The following is a 19,210-nucleotide window of genomic DNA, read 5'->3' on the forward strand; positions in this document are numbered from 1 at the left end:
CTGGGGAAGAACGTGGTGTTTTCGCAGCCTTGGCTGGTCGCACGGCCGCGCCCTCCCGAAGTCTCGGCTGCAGGCGCTCTTCGGGCAGACGGGGCGAGCCGGGCCACGAGGGCTTAGGTCCGGGGGCCCGGAAGGCCGTCCCCGACCCGTGACCCATCCGAGACCCCAGACTCGCGGCCGTGCTCCCTGCTTGGACGTCTGGGGGCCTCGCTCGCCGCCGCCGGCGCCCCCGCCGCCGAGAGGGGCAGCTCGGCGGGGCGCGGGCAGCCGGCACCCAGGCCGCGGCGAGCGCGGAGGGCGGCGGGCGGGCGGGCCGGGTGGGGGCGAGGGCCGCTCCTCCAGCCCCTTCCGCCGCCCCTCCTCTCTGCTCTCCCGCTCCCTCTTCCCGTCCCGGCCGGGAAGGCGCGGGGCTTGGCCTCTCCCCCCTTCGTGGCCCAGCCATGAGCTAGCAGCCCATGCCGCTGCCTGCCCTCCCGCGCCCTCCCGGCCGACCCGGCGCGCTCTCCCCGCACCCGGAGGGCGGCGCCTCGGGCCCCACCTCACCCGGACCCCGGGGCGGCCCGCAGAGCCGGGAGCCGAGCCGGGCGCGCCCCGAGGGCCGAGGCCTGCGGGCCGCGCTCCTGGAGCCCCGGCCGGAGCCCGCGCGCCCGGGTCCCCGAAGCGGGCCTAGGAGGGAAGGAGAGCGAGCGAGCGAAGGGCCTCGCTTCTCCCGGGGATGGAGGGCACGGAGGCGGCGGGCCGACCCGCCGGCGGCAGCCTTCAGTGAGTACGGAGGAGGTGAGGCGCCGGGCGGGCCGGAGGTGCGGGACCCCCCGAGGGGAAACCGAAGGAAGGGTCGCGGGGGAAGCCCAGCCTTCACGTCCGCCCTCATTTCAGCTTCTCCCGGTTGGAGCGAGTCCAGCACTTGGGCCGCAGACTGGTCGGTACCCCCACGGTTCCCCAGTGGAAGGTCTCCTCCTTCAGGTCTCCAGAGATGGATGATCTCTGGAATGCTCTTCCAGAGTTGACCTGAAAGAGAATTCTTTTAATGGAACGGAAATTGCTCCCCATTACGTTCACATCGTCTGCTGTTGGGACTGAACCACAGAAGAGTGGAATCGGTGGTCGGCTGCAGAGACCTAGTTGATAAATTCTTGATTAACTGGTCCAGGAAGTGATCCATCCTTCCAGAGATAGTGCTTAAACTTCACTGGCTTAAAATGATGTGACATTCACACTCCTGTGTGTATTTTGCTTTATGAACTATGTGCCTTCCTGAAACATGTATAAATTGAATCGTCATAAATGGCTATAGAGGGACTTGGCATTTAAGAGAATCCTGCGGTGAATCTTTAGTCAATATACGAAGTAACTATATTAAGTTAAGTATGGATTTTTAAAATGTTTTTTCCAGAGTTCCCATTGTGGCTCAGTGGGTTAAGAACCTGACTAGTTTCCATGAGGATGTGGATTACATCCCTGGCCTCTCTCAGTAGGTTAAGGATCCTGCTTTTTTTTTTTTTTTTTTTTAATCCTTTTCTAGGGCTGCTTCCCATGGCATATGGAGGTTCCCAGGCTAGGGGTCTAATCGAAGCTGTAGCCCCCAGCCTATGCCACAGCAACGCAGGATCCGAGCCGCTCCTGCGACCTACATGACAGCTCACAGCAACGCCAGATCCTTAACCCACTGAGCAAGGCCAGGGATCGAACCTGCAACCCCATGGTTTCTAGTCGGATTTGTTAACCACTGCGCCATGATGGGAACTCCCCAAGGATCCTGCTTTGCAGCAAGCTGCAGGATAGGTCACAGATGTGGCTTGGATCCTGTGTTGTTATGGCTGTGGCATAGGCTGGCAGCTGCAGCACCAATTCGACCCCTAGACTGGCAACTTCCGTATGCCACAGGTGCAGCCCTAAAAAAAATAAATAAATAAAATAAAAATAATTTTTTTTTCTTTTTTGACCACCTTTCAGCATATAGAGTTCCGGGGCTAGGGATCAGATCCCAACACAGGATCCTTAACCCACTATGCTGGGCCGGAGATGGAACCTGCGCGATCCTGTTGTGCCACAGTGGAAACTCCTAAATATGGATTTTTATACATGCTGTTTACTTCAAGTGGGACAAATCTAGATGTACAGTGTTGAAGGAGCAGTTTCTCAGAGAGCAGGATAAATATTAAGACCTTGTGGCGTGTATGTGTGCATAGGATAGCTTGGGGAATAAGTTCCCAGCTCACTTTTATTCCCTGTGAAGACACATCAACCGTGGCATCAAGGAGCTGTGTAATTTGGACAAGTCGCTTAACCTTTCTAGACCAATATTCTTATAAGAAGGGGTGTGGAAGTGAATGGTCATGAGTGCTAAAGAGACCTGGCCTTGGGAGGGGAAGCTTTGCACTCTCCTCCCGGCCTCCCCAGCACCTGTGTCACCTGCTCTCTCTGTATCTCTGGTTCTCTGGAAAATGCGGATAATGCTCCTGTTCCAGCAGAACTGCATGAGGAATATTTTAGAGAGTATATTAGAAAGTGCTGGCAGGCATGCCTGGCACAGAGCAGATGCTGGTAGGGGTTGCTGCCTGATCCTGGCTACCGTGTGGGCACAGCCCCATGTGGCTGTCCTATGGTTTGTGCCAAGGGGACACCTTCCAGCAGAGGGTCAGATTCCTGGGTGGCACCTTCCTCAGTCCATCCTCGGCATTGGCGCTCCTTGGAAAGGGAAGAGCTTGTTGGCTATTAGCCAATGTTGACATCCTTCCCTGAGGCCTGACACCTGTCAGCAAAGTAAGAGGCCAGGCACGGGGGAATCTGGCCCCCATTTTCACTCTGGTCCACGCTGGGCAGAAGCTTCATTGTGCCCCACCTGTAACATGGGGGTGGAAAAAACTGAGAACACTCTTCAGACTTGGAAGAAAAACCTCAGTAGTAACTTATTTGTACCATGCAATGATTTATACTCCCTGAGATGTTTCCGCATGACCTAGGGGGCATTCTCTGCTCTGACCCCAAGTTATTTTCCTCAAAACAGGGCTCTATATTGAGGCACTTTGGGGACCCCGCTCTCTGGAGCTCGCCATGTGCTGGGTCTAAGGAGCTCTGTCTGCTTTCTTCTCCAGAGGACCTCAAATAGGGAGCCGAAGAGCCAGCTCCATGGAGGTGACCTCAGTTGTGGAGAGAAGTGGCCCTGAGCCACAGCCAGAGAATGGACACCTCCCAAGACACTGGCCCTGTCCTCGAGAAGACAGGACACCCAGCCCCATGGCTCCCCAGCCTCCCAGGGTGTGGGAGACACAGCTCCAAGGCCCCTCTGTGCTGGAGTCCAAGGTGAGGGCCTTGAAGGAGAAGATGACAGGCAAACAGGGGGCAGGCCCTGGCCTCCCTTCTCAGGAGCGGCCATTCCTCAAGAAACCCAAAGGCAGACGTGTCAAGGTGGGTGGACCCAGGACCCCGGCAGAGGGGTCTTGCTTGCCCGATGCTGGGATGGCTCTCCATGCTCAGAACCACGATGACAGGCCACTGGACAGCAGCGTCACTGAGGAGTCTGCCGGGAACGGGGGTGCCGGGCCCCCCCGGTCGCCTGCCCCTGGGCTCGAGTGCTGGAACAGGAGGAGCCCGCGGCCTCCAGAAGTGCTACGGCCCCTGCCTGACTGTGACAGGGCTCTGCTGCCAGGGCCTGGCTCTGGGCAAGAGAGCCCCATGCACAGGGTCCCTGCAGGCCAGCCTGGGGGCCCGAGTTCCTGTCCCAAAACCACATACATGCCCAGCCCGAGGAAAGGAAGGTCATACCCGCTGCAGGATGGTCCAGTCACACAGGGAGACCTGGACAGCTCGTCTCCGACCTCTGAGGAGGACTTTGTCCCCAGGCCAGTCCCGCGGGGGGAGCTCTGGAGAGCCGGAGACCCTGGGCGTGGCACCTTGTCCCTGTCTGACCGTGTGGAGAGGAACCGCCTTCTGCTGCAGCAGATGCTGAGTACTGGGGGGCAGGGCCCCTCCAAGGTGGGAACCCCAGCCTGGACTTCATCCTGGGATGGAGCTGCGCCAGGTAAGGCCCACTTCATGGGTATGGATGCGGGGGGCTGCAGGAGGGAGCCCGGGAGAAGGCAAGGGGACCGGGGTTGCCCCGAGGGGTTGGCTGGGAGAGACCGTGAACATGGCTGCCTGTCACCAAATTCGTCGGCATGTCCTCTTCTTCTCGGCTTTCCTTACCACCTCAGCCCCATCTGCTGAAGTCCCCCAAGATCCCCCAGACCAGTGGGAGGCCATCCTCTATCCTTGGGCCGGAGGCCACCCTACTTTCTTCCCTGTGGCTTGGAGTTCTTTCTAGGTGGCTCTTTGCGTCTTCCTCAGGTGACGCACCTTCATTGCCTAGTGGACCTCACTGTCCTCTTGGTAGGAGCCCCTCCCCGCAGAGAGGTCCAGCGTCCCGACAGGTGGGCTGAGCTCACGTGGCAGCCCTCCTGCAGGTGGTCTGTCCTCAGGCCTGTCTTTCCCTTCCTGCCTCCCGGTTCCCAAAGCTCATTCCTCACCCAGCACCTGCGAGGACCCAAGTGGGCCCCTCAGCCCATGACAGTATCTGCCACAGGGCCCCCCAGCTGTCACCATGGCAGGCTGTGCCTCCATCGCAGTGGTCAGAATTATCTGGGGAGTAGGTGGCTTCTGGAGAAAACTTTCTCCTCCATGTTCACTAAGGGGCAGCTGAGAGCCGGCTTCCTGGCTCTGCCCTGATCTCTGCTTCTGTTTGGGGTCCTAGAGCGCTTAGCAGGGGACGTGATCTGGGACTCCAGAATCTGCCTGCAGGACGCCCAGAGCAGGTAAGAGCTCAGAGCCTGCATTTTCTCGCTCTCCCTCCTGGCAGGTGTCCCTGTCCCTTCATTTATGCAGCATCAGGAGAGTAGGAGACAGAGAGAAAGGGGGGTTGGGGGGGGGAGATGGAGCCGGGACAGGCAGACCCTGTACCGCAGGCCACGAGGCTCCTCCCAGAGACCTCCCGAAGGCACCTGTCACCCCATGGCCCAGGCCGTGCCCCTGCTACTTTGAGCACAGAGCATGATGCGAAGGACGTCGCAAATGACCTGCTCTGCATCTTGGGACTCAGGGCCCTGTGCCAGCCTCTGTCTGTTTATCTTTAAAGTGGGCCACATAGCACTTGTGTGGCGTGCCCCTCAGGGCTGTCGTGAGGCTGACACAGGCAATAGATGTGAACATCCTTAGGGAAGGTATGCGAATGCGAGGCTTCTGCTCCACCAGCTCCTTTCCAGCCGAGAGCTGTGAAAGGACTCCCCTCCTCCACCCGCCCAGACTTCTCTAGCCCCTCCGCCAGTGCCCGGGGGAAGCTGGGTGCCTGGGGTGGGGCAGTGTCCTGACCAGGCTGGTGAGAAGAGCCCCAACCGGGTGAGGCGATGGGACATCTGTGGGCCTGAGCTGGCGGCTGCCCAGGGCTTGGCCTCATCCTCAGTCTCTGCCGAGCGCCTGGCACGTGAAGCCGAGAGAGGTCCCATTTCCCCAGCTGTGCAGTGACGTCACCCTCCAGAGGGTCTCCTGGTTTTTGCTGAGGGCGGATGTCAGCAACGGTTGCTTCTCCCATCATCAGGCCACTCCTTGTGTAAATCCGCTCGGTTAGTTTGACCTCCCCTCCAGAACGCATGCACGGGGCCCCCAGTCCTGCTTCCGCAAAGTGAGGGCTGCCCGGGTTCAGGCCATTTAGCTTCTGCTCAGCTACTGGCCTCGGTGGCTTGGCCAGGACCTGGTGGAGGGGGGCTGCCTGCCTCTCCTCATGTCCCCATCTCTCCTGGCCACAGGGTGGAGGAGCACGACTGTGGTCCTCGGTGACACCCTGTCCCCCACCCTGTCCCTCATCCTTCCCTGGGGAGCCCCAGGGGAGATGGCCTGGGGCCTGGACATGACACAGCAGGCAACCATACCTTGTGTCCAGTGGAGGTGGGGCCTCCTCTTCTTGCAGCTGCTCCTCCCCTGCTGCCCCCATGTTTTCTTCCCGATGGCAGGGGGGTGCAGCTGCAAGATGGGCCATGGCGGGAGGGTTTTCCAGGGGTCGCTACTGAAAGGAAAAGCCCCTGACTCACATGTTGGATAATAAGTAATAAAAACATCCATCTTAGAGGAAAAGAACCTCACCCATGGGGTCAGGAGGGGCTGTCCCCCAGGCCTGCGAGGACATGGCATTTGTGTAGAATCCTCAGGATAGGAATTTCTGGGCTCTTGTTTCACCTGCCAGGCCATCTGCCACAGTTGAAGGTTAAGTAGGGTGTCTGTGTGCCGGCGTGTGAATGTGTGTGTTACATGATGATCTGACATGTGTGTGTGCGTGTGAGATGAACGTGAGTGTGTGTGGAAGGAGGTGGAGGAGGGGTGCCTCGGTAAGCATTAGGACCCTGCCCGGGCCTCTCCGGGCATGGAGCTGACGTGGGGAAAGCTGTCCTCTGGCTTGTCTGGAAAGCCATTCGGTGCCCAGGGACTTTCATTGGTGATCTTTGCTCGGGCCCCTGCTGCGTAAACACCCAGCCTAAAGGGCCAGAGAGCATCTCCAGCCCAGGATGGCAGAAAGTCAGCCGTGTCTCCAGGCCCCTGGGACGGGGCTCCTCCTTTGGCTCTCTTCCCGAGTCCCCCGGGCAGGCGCTAAAGGGTCCCTGAGACACCGCAGGGCTCCATCTCCCTGCAGGCAGGATGGGTTTATCAGTGTCACTTCCAAACAGCTGAACTTCCCGAGAGGCCTTTGAAATAAGGCACACTCCCCCAGCGCCACCCCCAGACCTTGGGGCCAAGGTCCTGCTGGGGCTTAGGGACTGTCTCGGGGGGCTGAGGACCCTGGGCAGCGAGGGCTCTGAGACTGTGGCCCCATCGTGATGGCTGTCCTGCAGGGGCCAGCACATCACTCAGGACGGGCTCTGGCAGGGGCCCCTCCGAGCTTCTCAGTGTTTGAGGCTCAGAGGGTCCGGCTTCAGGCGCAGTCAAGTTTAGCATCAGTGTAGTTCAGTGTTGCAACCAAAGAGTGACTCTGACCGAGTGAACGCGACGTGTATTTTATTATGTCCGCAATTGTTCCTGCTCTGCATGGCGATAAGACGAGAAGCCCTAAAGTGACGGTGACAGCAGAGGCCAAGACAATAGTCACTTTTCAGCTGGGGAGCTGGCCCCGTCCATGGCAGGTGGTCACAGGGAGGGTCGGCCCAAGAGGCCATGGGAGCCCTGGAAATGCTCCCAGACTCTCAATGCCGAGACCTCCCCTCCCTCCCCCACCCCCCGGTTGTCCCTGTACTGAGGGGCAGAGGAGGCCCAGTCCCAGAGGACTGGAGCATCCTGGTGGCCCTTCCCTCCGAAAGACCACACGGCACTTGCTTCCCAGCCTCTGTGCTGAACCTCATCCTTACTTCAGCCCAATGACGAGCCCTGTTGATTGTTCCTGCTTCCCTGGCGGAGGCCCGGTCGGTCATCCAGCTCCTAGGCGTTGGGGTCAGTGTTCACTGTCAGAGCTGCTCGGTACCAAGGGCTGTGCTCTAATCATTAGCCAGCACTGCTGTGAGCTGTCCTCTTTGTGCCACACAGACCACACCTTGGTCGGGGATCTAGGGTCTTCAGCCTCCCCCAGCCTAGTGTTCTCACGTATAAACAGAGGGTGCTCAGGCTCCACGGGGTAGGCTTGTTTCTGTCCTAAGTCACTGTTGACGTGATTGAGGAAATGGGGTTTTGATTTGGGGGCGAGGATGGGGAGACGTAAGGCCTTCAGCGGGGGCCACGGGGGTCAGTGCCATCGGGGACCTTGCTCACAGTGGCCGTGACTGGGCCCTGGACTCATCAGAGATCGGAGAGGGTGCCCTGCCCCGGGTGGCTCTGCCCACATCCGATCTTAGCTGCCTGCGGCATCCCATCCCCGGTGTCTGTAAAATGACCGGGGCCGCTCAGCCTCTTACCTCTCTCCAGGCTCTGAGAAGGGGTGTTGGGATTGTTGGTTGCTTAGGGTCCCAGATCCGCCCCGCCCGTGCAGGAAGTATGAAAAAGCAGAGGAGCAGCAGCAGTCAGGGTGATGCCCACCCCGCAGGCCCCGCACCCAGAGTGGGTCGGAGTATAAAAAGCACCCAGGAGTTCCCGTTGTAGCGCAGCGGGAATGAATCCAACTAGGATCCATGAGGTTGTGGGTTCGATTCCTGGCCTTGCTCAGTGGGTTAAGGATCCAGCGTTGCCGTGAGCTGTGGTATATAGGTCGCAGACATGGTTCGGATCCTGCGTTGCTGCGGCTCTGGTGAAGGCCAGCAGCTACAGCTCTGGTTGGACCCCTAGCCTGGGAACTTCCATATGCCACAGGCACAGCCCTAGAAAAAGACACACACACACACACAAAAAAAGCACCCGGTGTTGGGCTGCTGAACGTGCCAGGGTGGTCCCCTGAGGCCCGAGAGCCCTCCTTGGCAGTCGGAGAAGCAGTGCTGTGTGACCCAGGCCGCTCAGCTTCAAATCACCCTCTGTGTGTGCTGTGGGATAGATGGAGAGAGAGATCCCTGGGGTTGTGCTTGGTTGGTGCTGTGATGGTGAAGGCAGCTCAGGATTTCCTAGGTTGTTGATGCCCCCATTCCTGCGGTGGAATCGTGCCCATTTCTAGAGGCAGAAGCCGAGGCTCAGCATGGGGAGCCCAGTCTGCCGTGTACACACCTCGTCATGAGAAGAAAAGGGATGGGGGCCAGCCTGCAGCAACTCAGACCTTGGCGGTGGGGAGGGCAATTTTCAGGCCCCTTTGAGATGGCTAGTGATCAATGCTTCCTGTCCCAAAGCAGTTTCTAGACTCCACTTTAAAGGAGGGGCCCACAGGGAGCCCTCAGGAATCTCTGGGGCCCAAGAGATCGGACCCACAGCTGTGAGAGAATCTTGGGCTTTTAAAACTTAATATATTACCTGACATTCTGGGAGACTCTCCCGTGGTTCTGTGACCAGGTGTGATTCTAGATGGACTCCCCACTTTGCCCTCCCTGCCCCCTCTGCCTGCCCCAGCTTTGACCATAGCTGCTGCTGGTGGATCTCCCGCTAAACTGTCTGGGAGAAGCACACATGCGTGTAAGTGAGGGCTCGCCAAGGGCTGGACATCCCCAAGAGCTTGATGGGATCTGGATGGAAATAGGGGCGGATATTCCAGATGAGAAAGGCGTGCAGAAATGTACGGGAGAGGTGTGAGTGGATTGCATGGGGGATCCCATCAGGACACAAGGTGGGAAGGCAAGCTGAGGCCCCGGATGCAGAGCCTTGGCATGGAGAGTTTAGGTGAGGCAGTAGGAAATGGAGAGACATTCACTGGCTCCCTGGCTGCATGGGTGATCTCATCTCCTTGTGGTGCCAGGACGTTGCTGTACCCAGGTAGCCCGGCGAGGGGCTTTGGAGATCATTTTGGCTCCCTGATCAGGTTCTGGATCTTCTGGGTACCCAGTCTCAAGGGGTCATGAGGCGTCCTGAGGGTGAGCGTGGGAGAAGACCCGAGGATTTGCAGGGCTGCAGGTGTACCTGAGGACACCCCCAGGCAAGGGCATAACAAAGACAAGCTGAGCCCCCGCCCGTCCTGCATACCCTCTGCCATTCCCCATCCTGCCCACAGACTCAGATATACAGACACAAAGGGAAACTGGAGGAAAGCCCCTTGCCACTCCCACACCCACTAAGACTAAACCTAAAAAGAAAAAAGTTACATTTAACCACTCACCAGCCTTTTCAACTATGTACTGTGCTCCCAAAGGATCTAGCGTTCTGGGTCCTGGTGGAGAAGGTAGGACAGGAACACTTGAAGCCCTACCTCACAGCTGGTGCCACCTGCAATTTCAGGCATGTCATTGTCACATAGACACCCCCCCACATGAAAATCTCATTATGGTGCCAAGCTTTATGAATAAAGAGGCTCAAGACAGTTAATTTGCCCGAGACCATTCATCTGGAGGGGCTTGGACTGAAATGCAAGAGGAAGCCCTCCTCCATGGCCTCCAGAGTGGGACAGGCCACCGTCCCCCTATGTGGGGTGTCTTTGGTCACCTGCCTCCACACACCGAGTCCATGCAGTACTGACCAGAGGGACAGCCCACAGGGACTGTGTCAGCCTTTGTCAGAGAGGCAAGGACAGAGCCCCCTGCTCTCCCTGTAGGAAGTGCCCCTCCCAGGGCAGCTCTGCCCGCCTCCGCCCAGATTTTTTAAAGGTGTTCAATGAGGCGTATCCCATAGCAGCTGTTCTTAAGGATAGCTCTTCCTTCTCTGTTGAGAGAAGGGACTGTTTATTGTCTGGGCAGTAGCTCCCCTCTGCCACCAGCCTCCTCCACCTAGAACAAAACCTACAATGCTCTCTCTAGCTTTAAGAGGATTTGTCACTTGCAAACATGCCTTCCCGGCAGATGACAAGGGGATCTCTTCAGCAGGTGATTTTAGTTCATGTTCAGGAATTCCATCCTTTGCTCAGGAAGAGGGTGACAGTAACTTAAGATGACAGCACAAATAACAGAAGCAATAATAGTAATTCATGCTAACATTGATTGGGTCTCACCAAGTGCCTGGCTCTGAGCTCAGCTCTTGTAAGGAGATCCATCTCCCTTGACAACGGAGCCCTTGTTTAGGAGAGGAGGCAGCTGAGGCTGCCAGGGTGTTCTCTGGGGTGACACTGCTGGTAAGTGGCAGCCCAGAATTAGAGCCGGGCAGGCTGCCTGGGAACCCTGCTTCTCCTACCGCTCTAGGCTCTGTCCTGTCAGTGTCCTGCAGGCCTGGGAAGAAGGGCCTCTGTCCTCCAGGAGCACATGCTCCAGGATCAATTCCTGGCCCATCTCTCCTCTTTGCCTCACTCGGGGAACTGTGCACAGTATGGCAGCAGGAGCACCCTATTCTTGGTCATAAAGAGCTTTGTAATAATGCACAAAATGGCACAAAGGCTAGGCAGAAAGGCTTATATGCATTCTGTACAATATATATTTTCCCTCTACCTGATGCATCCTTGAATATGGGAAATGTCAGCTCTGTTTCCATTCCAAATTATTTCCCTAATTCATGTTCCTGGGATGAAAGGGTTAAAGCCAGACTTGCTGGAGCTGATTATTTTAATCTAGGATTAGGATGGCTGCAGAGAGAGGCTGCTCCGTCCCCCTGACCTCCCTGCTGGGAGGAAAGGGTGCTTGTCCTGACCGGAGATCCCGACCTGGCTGGACCTGGCTGTGAGGGGCCTGCGGTCAGAGCTAAGCCCAGCTCTACCGGGAAAGCTCCCGGCTGAGGGGGGAGAGACCAGAGTGGGAGGGGGCTGCATGCTGCTTTTTGTCCTGGGAGCAGCTTAGGATGCTTGCCGTTGGAAGGCAGACGGAAGGGCAAGAATACTTCTGTGGGTGGGGGTGGGGTTCCAATCGTGGCTGGGCGGAAATGAATCTCACTAGTCTCCATGAGGACACAGGTTCGATCATCCCTGGCCTCACTCAGTGGATTAAGGATCTGGTGTTGCCGCGAGCTGTGGTGTAGGTCACAGACACGACACGGCTCAGATCTGGTGTGGCTGTGGCTGTGGCGTAGGCCAGTGGCTATAGCTCCGATTCGACCCCTAGCCTGGGAACCTCCATGTGCCGCAGGTGCAGCCCTAAACACACACACACACACAAAGAATACTCCTGTGGAACCCCTGCTGTCTAGTTAGCTCTTTTAGGTGTTGCTGCTTCTTAAGGGCCAAACATCTGTGGTGTGACTGCCACCGCCCCCAGGAGAGGACCTCAAGGTCTCCTACCCCACTCGTGGCAGTCCAGGCTACCTGGCCAAAGAACTGGCCCACAGGTATCAGCGTCAGTCCCCTGCCTCTGCAACTCCCGCTCTTGACAGACGGGGCCACTGAGGCCCGGGGAAGCACTCCACCACTTTATCCTGTGCCCCACCAACTGAGCCCAGATTGCCACTTTCAAGACAGTAGCAAAAGCTGTCTGTGCTCGGGTAGAATTGCCTTTGCCAAGCCATATAGGCCACAGATTGGCCCACATCTTCCAGGAGTTCTCCAGAGGGACTGTGGGAGCCAGGACTGCAGGCTGTCATCCATGCTGAGAAGGGACCACGTCCAGGGCTGTGGTCAGCTTAGACCGGAGAGCCTCCCTCAGAGGGAGGAGTCTGAACCTGTCTAGTTGGCACCCCTTGGGTAGATCAGCGCAATGCAGCACTGGGAGTGGGACAGGCTCACAGCACTATACCTACTTGCTGTGTCACTTGGAAGAAAGACCCCCTTCCTGCCACAGGGCTGTCAGGATCTGCTCTCTCCAAGGTGCACCATGACCCAAGAGTTGCCTGCCCTGCTGACCTTGGCCGCTGTCTGTGAAGGTGGCTGCTGCTCTCCTCCCTGCTCTGTCTGTTGCTGCATGGATGCCTCCAGGCGCCTGAAAAACCCTGCTTTTCAAATCAGGGGAGAAACTAGCTTTGTCTGCCAGGAACCAAAGCAGGGCAGCTGATGGAAAAAAAAAAAAAAAATTAACAGCTCCAAATCGAGGGAGCAGAAAGGAAACAGCAAAGCTGCAAAATGGCTTAAAAACCTGGGGGGAAGGCCGATCCTGGCAGCATCTGGCCAGCTGCCTGCAGCCCTCCAGCCTGCCCACCAGGTCTTGTGACAAATGCCCTCCGACAGCCGGGCAACCACAGCTGTCACCGGAAGGCTCCAAGTGAGCAGGCTGGCGGCCAGAGGCCCGTGGCTACAGGGGCGTCTCTCTGGGCTGGTAACCTCATTATCTCCGCTGGCGCAGCCGGAGCCCCAGGGAGCGCAGCTGCTCTCAGCAGTGCATTGGAGGTGCTGCCCGCTCGCTCGGGAAGCTGCGCCGAGGGAGGCCTCTCCCCACAGGGCAGCGGCCTGGAGACTCCGTTTCACTCGCTCCTGCAAGCCCTCCTAGTTCCAGAAGAGTGCCTGGACCCTGCCAGGGTTCACAAGCACAGATGGTGCCTTTATTCTGGCAGTACTTATTTTTTAATCTTGGGCCCCAAAGCAGGATTAGGTGCAAATAATGAGGCGGGGGGGAAAGAACTACAGAAAGAAAACATGATAGACTACCCAGAGCTTGTCTAAAGATGGCCCAAGGAGGCCTCAGGGTTGTGCCATTTTCCACTCACATCTCTGTCATCTGTCACCTAGGAAACTACTCGGGATCTCCCCGTGTCGAGCCGAGGCCCCTTTCTCTGGGTGGCATTTGGGGTGGGTCAGGCTGGGGTCTGAGATGCAGGCGGGGCTGAGCCCTTACCTGCCTGAGTTCTCTCTCTGTGCCACCCCCCCTTCCCCCCCCCCCCCGCCGCCCCAGGGAGGACAGCCCAGCAGACGTGACAGCGAGGACAAAGGCAGCTGCGGGGGCCGCTGAAGTCACATCAAAGCATGTGTCTGACTCCAGGCGCACCCCGCCTCCGCCTGCCCGGGGACCGCGATGGGGAGGGCGCGGAGGAGGATGGGGGACAGATGCTGGAGGCGGTGGGGCTGGCGGTCGTCTGCTCTGCTCTCACTTGATGTTCGACCTTGAGCGACACACCAAATGTTCTTCTCTACCCTGGAACACCCTCATCTGTCAAGCGGAGCGCACCTGCCCTCGGCCAGCCTGGCCGGGGAGCGGGAGCTCGGGGAGAGAAGCGTCTTGTTGGTGGGGGCGGCGGGGCTGCTGTTTTCGCACAACCTGGAGCTGGCTATATGTCACTGTCGGGGAGGCAGCTTTGAAAAAGGGTTGCTGTCATTTTCTGCGGCTCTGGCCTGGCTGGGGAGGCAGCACATCTGGGAGGTGGTGAGGGCTGCTCAAAGACCCTTCATTGTTATGAAAATCAAGCCATTTGCTGGCTTGGTGTGGGTCCAACTTAATCTCTCAGGCCTGAACCAATGCCTGATGGGACTGAGGCAAGAAAGCACCAGGGCTCGTAAAAATGTCATTCCCCCAAGGAGCAGCATGGTGACGGGCAGAGCCCGGATTCCTCGTGCCTGCAGTGGGAGCTCAGGGTGGTGCTGCGTGAGCTTGAGTGGGTTTGTGTGGGTGCAGGGAGAGGCAGAAGGAGAGAGGGAGGTGGCGCGTGTAAAGACCATCTGGCTGGGCACAGGCCCAGCCCGACAACCCCGGGCCTTTTCTCCCCTCCTCCCGATGATTCCCGCTGTCTGCCCAGGGCAGGAACAATAGAATAATCTGGAGACTCCCCTACCCTTTTCTGGATCCTCCTGGGGTCTCTGCCCCCAGTCTCTGAGCAGATGTCCAGGGTTGGCCCGCTCCCCAGCCCCATCCAGGGTTGCTCAGGGCCAGGCCCCAGGCCCCGGGCGAGGTGCCCTCCGTGTGGGAACTGGACAAGGAAGGCCGCGCATGCAGGGCTGTTTCTGGCACAGCCATGCTCCACACTGTGAAAGCCCTCCTAATCCCTGTTATTTTCTCCTAATCCCTCCCCCGCCCGCTCTGGCCCGCGTGCCACCCGCAGGACCTTTGGTCCCAAGCCGGAGCCCGTGCTGAGCCCCAGGCGTGAGGAAGCCAAGCACCTGCTGCAGCGAGCCCGCATGAAGGCCAGGACCCGGCCCGTCCGTGCCAGCCACGATATTGTGCCCACCCTTGCCCAGGGCAGTCGGTGAGTGGGGCCCCCGGCCAGACTTGCCTGGAAGGGCTGGGCCAGGAGGAGAGATGGGATGTAGCCAGAATGCCGCTGCTCGCAACTCCCGGCTGTCTGTGGGGGAGGGTTCCCATGTCACTGAGCACCTTCTGATGTTATGGAACACGACCCGCGCTTCCCCGGGGGAAAGAGGTCAGAGTCTCAGAGGACAAGGACAGGCAGGCAGATCTGCAATTCTGTGGACTGAGGTATAGGAGAGGAAAGCAGGAAGCCTCTGACTGCACCTGCAAAGGACAGGGGAGGCTTGAGAGGAGGTGGCTACTAAATTTGGGCTTGAAGGGGATGTAGATATTCCCTGGGCAGATGATGGAGCCAAGGTGAGCATCCCAGGGCAGACACTGAGCAACAGTCCCGGGCTCGGGAGTTGGCCGGGCTAGAGCCTGAGAACGTGCTGGGGGTTCAGGCATGAAGGCCAGAAAGCTCAGTGGAGGCCGGTCCTGGAGGCCTCCAAGCCTGCCCAACAGTGTGGCTGCCTCCCCTAATAGCCAGGAGCCACCGCAGCAGGTGGGTAGCGCCATCACATCTTCAGGAAGGCTGTTCTGCGCAGGGGTGGGTCGGATCTCGGGGCCTGGGGGCAGTGAGGACGCTGCACCACCGGGGTCCTGGAGAGCTGTGACAGGGAGGAGAGTGTGGCGACAAGAGGTGGCTAAGAGCCAGGGCCAGCAGGCTTAATGAGGCAGCAGGGAAGTGGTTAAGGCTCTGGAAACAGACCACTGTTTGCCAGCTCTGGGCCTGAGGAAGCCTCTGTGCCTCAGTTTCCTCGTTGGCAAATGGGAATCATAATCGTGCCTGTCTTACCGGGTCGTTGGGCGGGTTATGTGAGTTAATCTATGTAACGTGTTTAAAACAGCACCTGCGTAGAGTGGGTACTATTACACGTGTAACCTCTGACAGTTAACTGTTTAATCAACTGGATGTGGGAAACACGAGAAAAGGAGGCCTCCGGGATGGAGCCCAGGGTTCTGACTTGGTGTCTGGGGGTTCGGTGGGGCCTTGGCCAAGGGCTGAAGCTTAGGTGCAGGGTCAGGCTTTGGAGGGGTGGCCCACGAAACAGCCCTTGGAGATATGTATCAGACAGGTGGACACAGGATCTGCAGAGGGGCAAAGTCGGAACTGCAGATCGGGCATTACCCTGATTTTCCGATGCTGGAGCCATGAGGGAAGGTGAGCTCAGGGATGAAGAGAAAAGAAACAAGTTCAAAGACGTTCAGATCAGCACTCCACATGTGGCTGCTTCCTGAGTGATACCCGTCACCCCTGCCCGTCCCACAGTACACCTTAAGGAGTCCCTTGCATGTGGAGTTGGCCAGTGCACTTGGCCTGCAGTGAGGCTGCCAGCCCATGCCAGCGTGCCCCAGGTCCCAGCAGGAGCATCTGTGGCTGACAAGGCCTGTGGCTTCTTTGGTGCCAGGGGCACAGGGTGTGTGTGTGGCGGGGGGCCGGGGAGATTCTGTGTGAAACTGGACCAGATGGCCTTTGACGGGGATGCTGAACCCACTCATTAAAGGCCGAGGACCTTCATGGCACCCTTGGGATGACTCCAGCATGAGCAGAGGGCTGCAGCTTGTTCAGTGTGTTCAGTGCCACTGTGACCCTTAGGAGAGGGGTTCAGGAGACCCTAAATCCTGGCAAGAGGTGCCAGACAGGCTACACTTTTATTTCCACATTTTGTGCCCTATCTCCCTCTAGCTGGACAGGACTAGTTAGGGATGGGCGTGGGTCATTTGAAGCCTCCTAACTATCCTTCTCTGCATGCATGTGAGGCCCAGAGCCTTAGACGTCCATGGAAGCCTCCCGTTCCATGTTCTGTAGGTACCTGGGCTGAATGGCATAGCCTCAAAACAGACACGGCTACCTGCAGAGCAGACTCGGAGGTGTACGTGTACCTTGAACACGCCCTCTTCCCGAAATCAGCAGCTCATGACCATGACAGTCACTAACCTGAAAGGGGGTTCCCTTTCGCCAGGCTGGTCGCCGGCAGTGGGAACGTTGCTCAAGTGCAAGGTGACCCACTTTAGCAGCTGCTATGTCCAGAAAAGAATTCCTTTGACTTGGCAGCCCTGGTGAATCCTCAGAGGGTATAGCTGAGAAATCAACGCCAGATGGCTTGCTGCAGATGCTTCTAAAGGTTACGCTTGTCAAATCACCCTGGAGAGCCATGCTGAGCTAACGTGGAGATGCCACACAGGCCCCGGTCCTCATTAGATGCAGGAGCCCCTCCCCCACCCCCAGAGCCTGGAGGCATCACTCCTTGCAAAGAGCAGCTTGATGAAGGGGGCTGGGAGAGTGGGGCAGGCTGGGCAGGCTCCAGAAGGCCTTCTTTTTTTTTTTTTTTTTGGTCTTTTTGCCATTTTCTTGGGCCGCTCTTGCGGCATATGGAGGTTCCCAGGCTAGGGGTCGAATCGGAGCTGCAGCCACCGGCCTACGCCAGAGCCACAGCAACGCTGGATCCGAGCTGCATCTGCAACCTACACCACAGCTCACGGCAACGCCGGATCGTTAACCCACTGAGCAAGGCCAGGGATCGAACCCGCAACCTCATGGTTCCTAGTTGGGTTCGTTAACCACTGCGCCACGACGGGAACTCCCAGAAGGCCTTCTTTATCTGAGATCTGGCTGGAGGTGGCCAGGGCCATCCTGGACAGGCAGGCTTTTCCCGGGGGCAAAGCCATAGTAAAGCAGCAGCTGCGTTTTCTGGAAGAAAATCAGTGGAGAACTGGAACAGCTCTTGGAAGCACGAGCTCTTGCCACTTAGGGGGCAGGCACACCGGGGTTGGTGTTCTTTGCCCGAGGAGGGCAAAACCTGCCAGCAGGAGGCAGAGCCTGGGAGGGTGACACCATAGGGGCTGTTCTCCTGTGTCACAGTGGCTGCCGTGTAAGGCTGTAGGGAGCCTGTGTGGTTGGGACAGCGTGGCCGGCCGGAGGGAGGGGCCTTCCTGTGGATGCTGTTCAGCTCCGGAGGCTGAGAGACAGAGTCCTCTCCCGGAGGGACGGTTGCTGAGGCCTCCACGGAGCCTCCTTGGAGAAGCTTGGTGGGTATGGTGCTTTCTTGCTGCTAAAGTGCCTTATTCACTCTGCACTTGTCTCCAAAATCCTCTCATACCCTTATGCGCTGGTCCCAGCACTGCTGGTGGAGGCCCCTGGAATTCAGCAGTTGAGATGAAGGTGCCTTATATGATCAAGCTCTCCTGCATTTCTCCATTTCTTCTTTTGATCTTTGTCTTTCTTTTTTTTTTTTTTTTTTTGGTCTTTCATCTATTTAGGGCCGCACCCACAGCATATGGAGATTCCCAGGCTAGGGGTCCAGTTGGACCTGTAGCTGCCGGCCTACACCACAGCCACAGCAATGTGGGTTCCAAGCCTCATCTGCGACTTACACCACAGCTCACAGCAACGCCGGATGCTTGACCCACTGAGCGAGGCCAGGGATTGACCCCGCATCCTCATGGATACTAGTTGGGTTCATTAACCACTGAGCCACGACGGGAACTCCTCTCCATTTCTTCTTTTAGAACAAAAATATTATTCCTACCTTTGGCATGAATTCCAGGATGGTGCAGTTCACCATCCTGAATGTAAAAGTTGGGCTCGCTCATGTGGCCCACCGCCCCCGGATTTCCTTATTAGATTAGGAATGTGTTGCCTCTAAAGCGGGGACTTTTTTCATCCTGAGAAAGTATCACTCACATCCTGTCAGCAGAGCAGAGCTTTGCTCTCTGGGGCCTATGTGGGGGTTGTTGTGTCTAAACTGGGGTACTGGCTCTCCTATAGGGCCTGTCTTGCACCGGGTGGGCCTGGCTGGCCAGGGCGTCCTGCCTGTGCAGCAGGGGCAGAGCTTCTGCTCAGTGGGGCTCTTCTGGTTGCTGTTTTTCTGGCTAGAGCCCTCTTTTCCTGGGCAAGAATGATCTGGAGTGCTGACCCCGGAACCCCACATGGATAGTCGAGTGCCCCAGAGTGACTCTCCCACAGCCTCTTCTCAGATCCTGACAGCCTGAAAAGATGCAGGTGCTGGGAGTTCCCTGGTGGCCTAGGTGTTAAGGGTTTGGTGTTGTCCCTGCTGTGGCTTGGGTTTGATCCCTGGCCCAGGGACTTCTGCGTGGCCACCAAAAAAAAAAAAAAAAGAGAGAGAGAGAGTGATGCTGGTGCAGACAGAGTCTTCAGGGGCAAGGGCTTGGGGCTCTACTGCTTCATAATCACTTAAAGAGACCTGTCACCAGCAGACAGATCAGAGGGACCTCCCCAGCCATACTGAGACACTGCACGCTGCTCTCCAGTGGTGATCCTGTCCAGGAGCTTTGCGTCTCAGCTGTAAACCCCTCTCCAAAGGCAGGCCCACATGAGGACTTTCAGGGACCCTAGGCCCTCTTACTTTCGTGGGCTCCTTCCTCCATAGAAAACTTGATATTATATGACCATGCTGGCTTAAAGTTAAATGATATTAGTATTCTATCTGATCATCTTCTCTTTGACCTAAAAGTGTATTTATTTATTTTCCTTTGACTTTAAACAAAACGAAAATGTTTTCATGGGCCCTGGAAGAATCGTGGCCCCTGGGGTCTGTGGCTATCATGCCTCGCTGGATAAGTCATACCTGCCTAAATGTGGTTCCAGAACACAGGATGACCGATGA

At 57.5% G+C, this 19,210-nt stretch overlaps 1 protein-coding gene across 3 annotated transcripts in view; it reads left to right on the forward strand.

Annotated features, from left to right (window-relative positions):
• The first annotated feature begins 568 nt into the window (after positions 1–568).
• The window catches only part of KIAA1614 (KIAA1614 ortholog), a 38,176-nt gene continuing 19,534 nt past the window's right edge, over positions 569–19,210 (forward strand). Inside the window, exons 1-5 of one of the 3 annotated variants that reach the window (XM_047752650.1) lie at positions 618–777; positions 3,096–3,303; positions 3,843–4,021; positions 4,730–4,790; positions 14,395–14,538. In XM_047752650.1, the coding sequence (XP_047608606.1) occupies positions 3,182–3,303; positions 3,843–4,021; positions 4,730–4,790; positions 14,395–14,538 (506 nt within the window). In that variant the 5' untranslated portion in view covers positions 618–777; positions 3,096–3,181. Of the gene's footprint in view, positions 778–3,095; positions 4,022–4,729; positions 4,791–14,394; positions 14,539–19,210 lie in introns of all 3 variants that reach the window. The other 2 variants (XM_047752648.1, XM_047752649.1) reach the window with 2 other exon arrangements.

The sequence above is a fragment of the Phacochoerus africanus genome, chromosome 11 (assembly GCF_016906955.1).
Source record: "Phacochoerus africanus isolate WHEZ1 chromosome 11, ROS_Pafr_v1, whole genome shotgun sequence".
Taxonomy (NCBI): domain Eukaryota; kingdom Metazoa; phylum Chordata; class Mammalia; order Artiodactyla; family Suidae; genus Phacochoerus; species Phacochoerus africanus.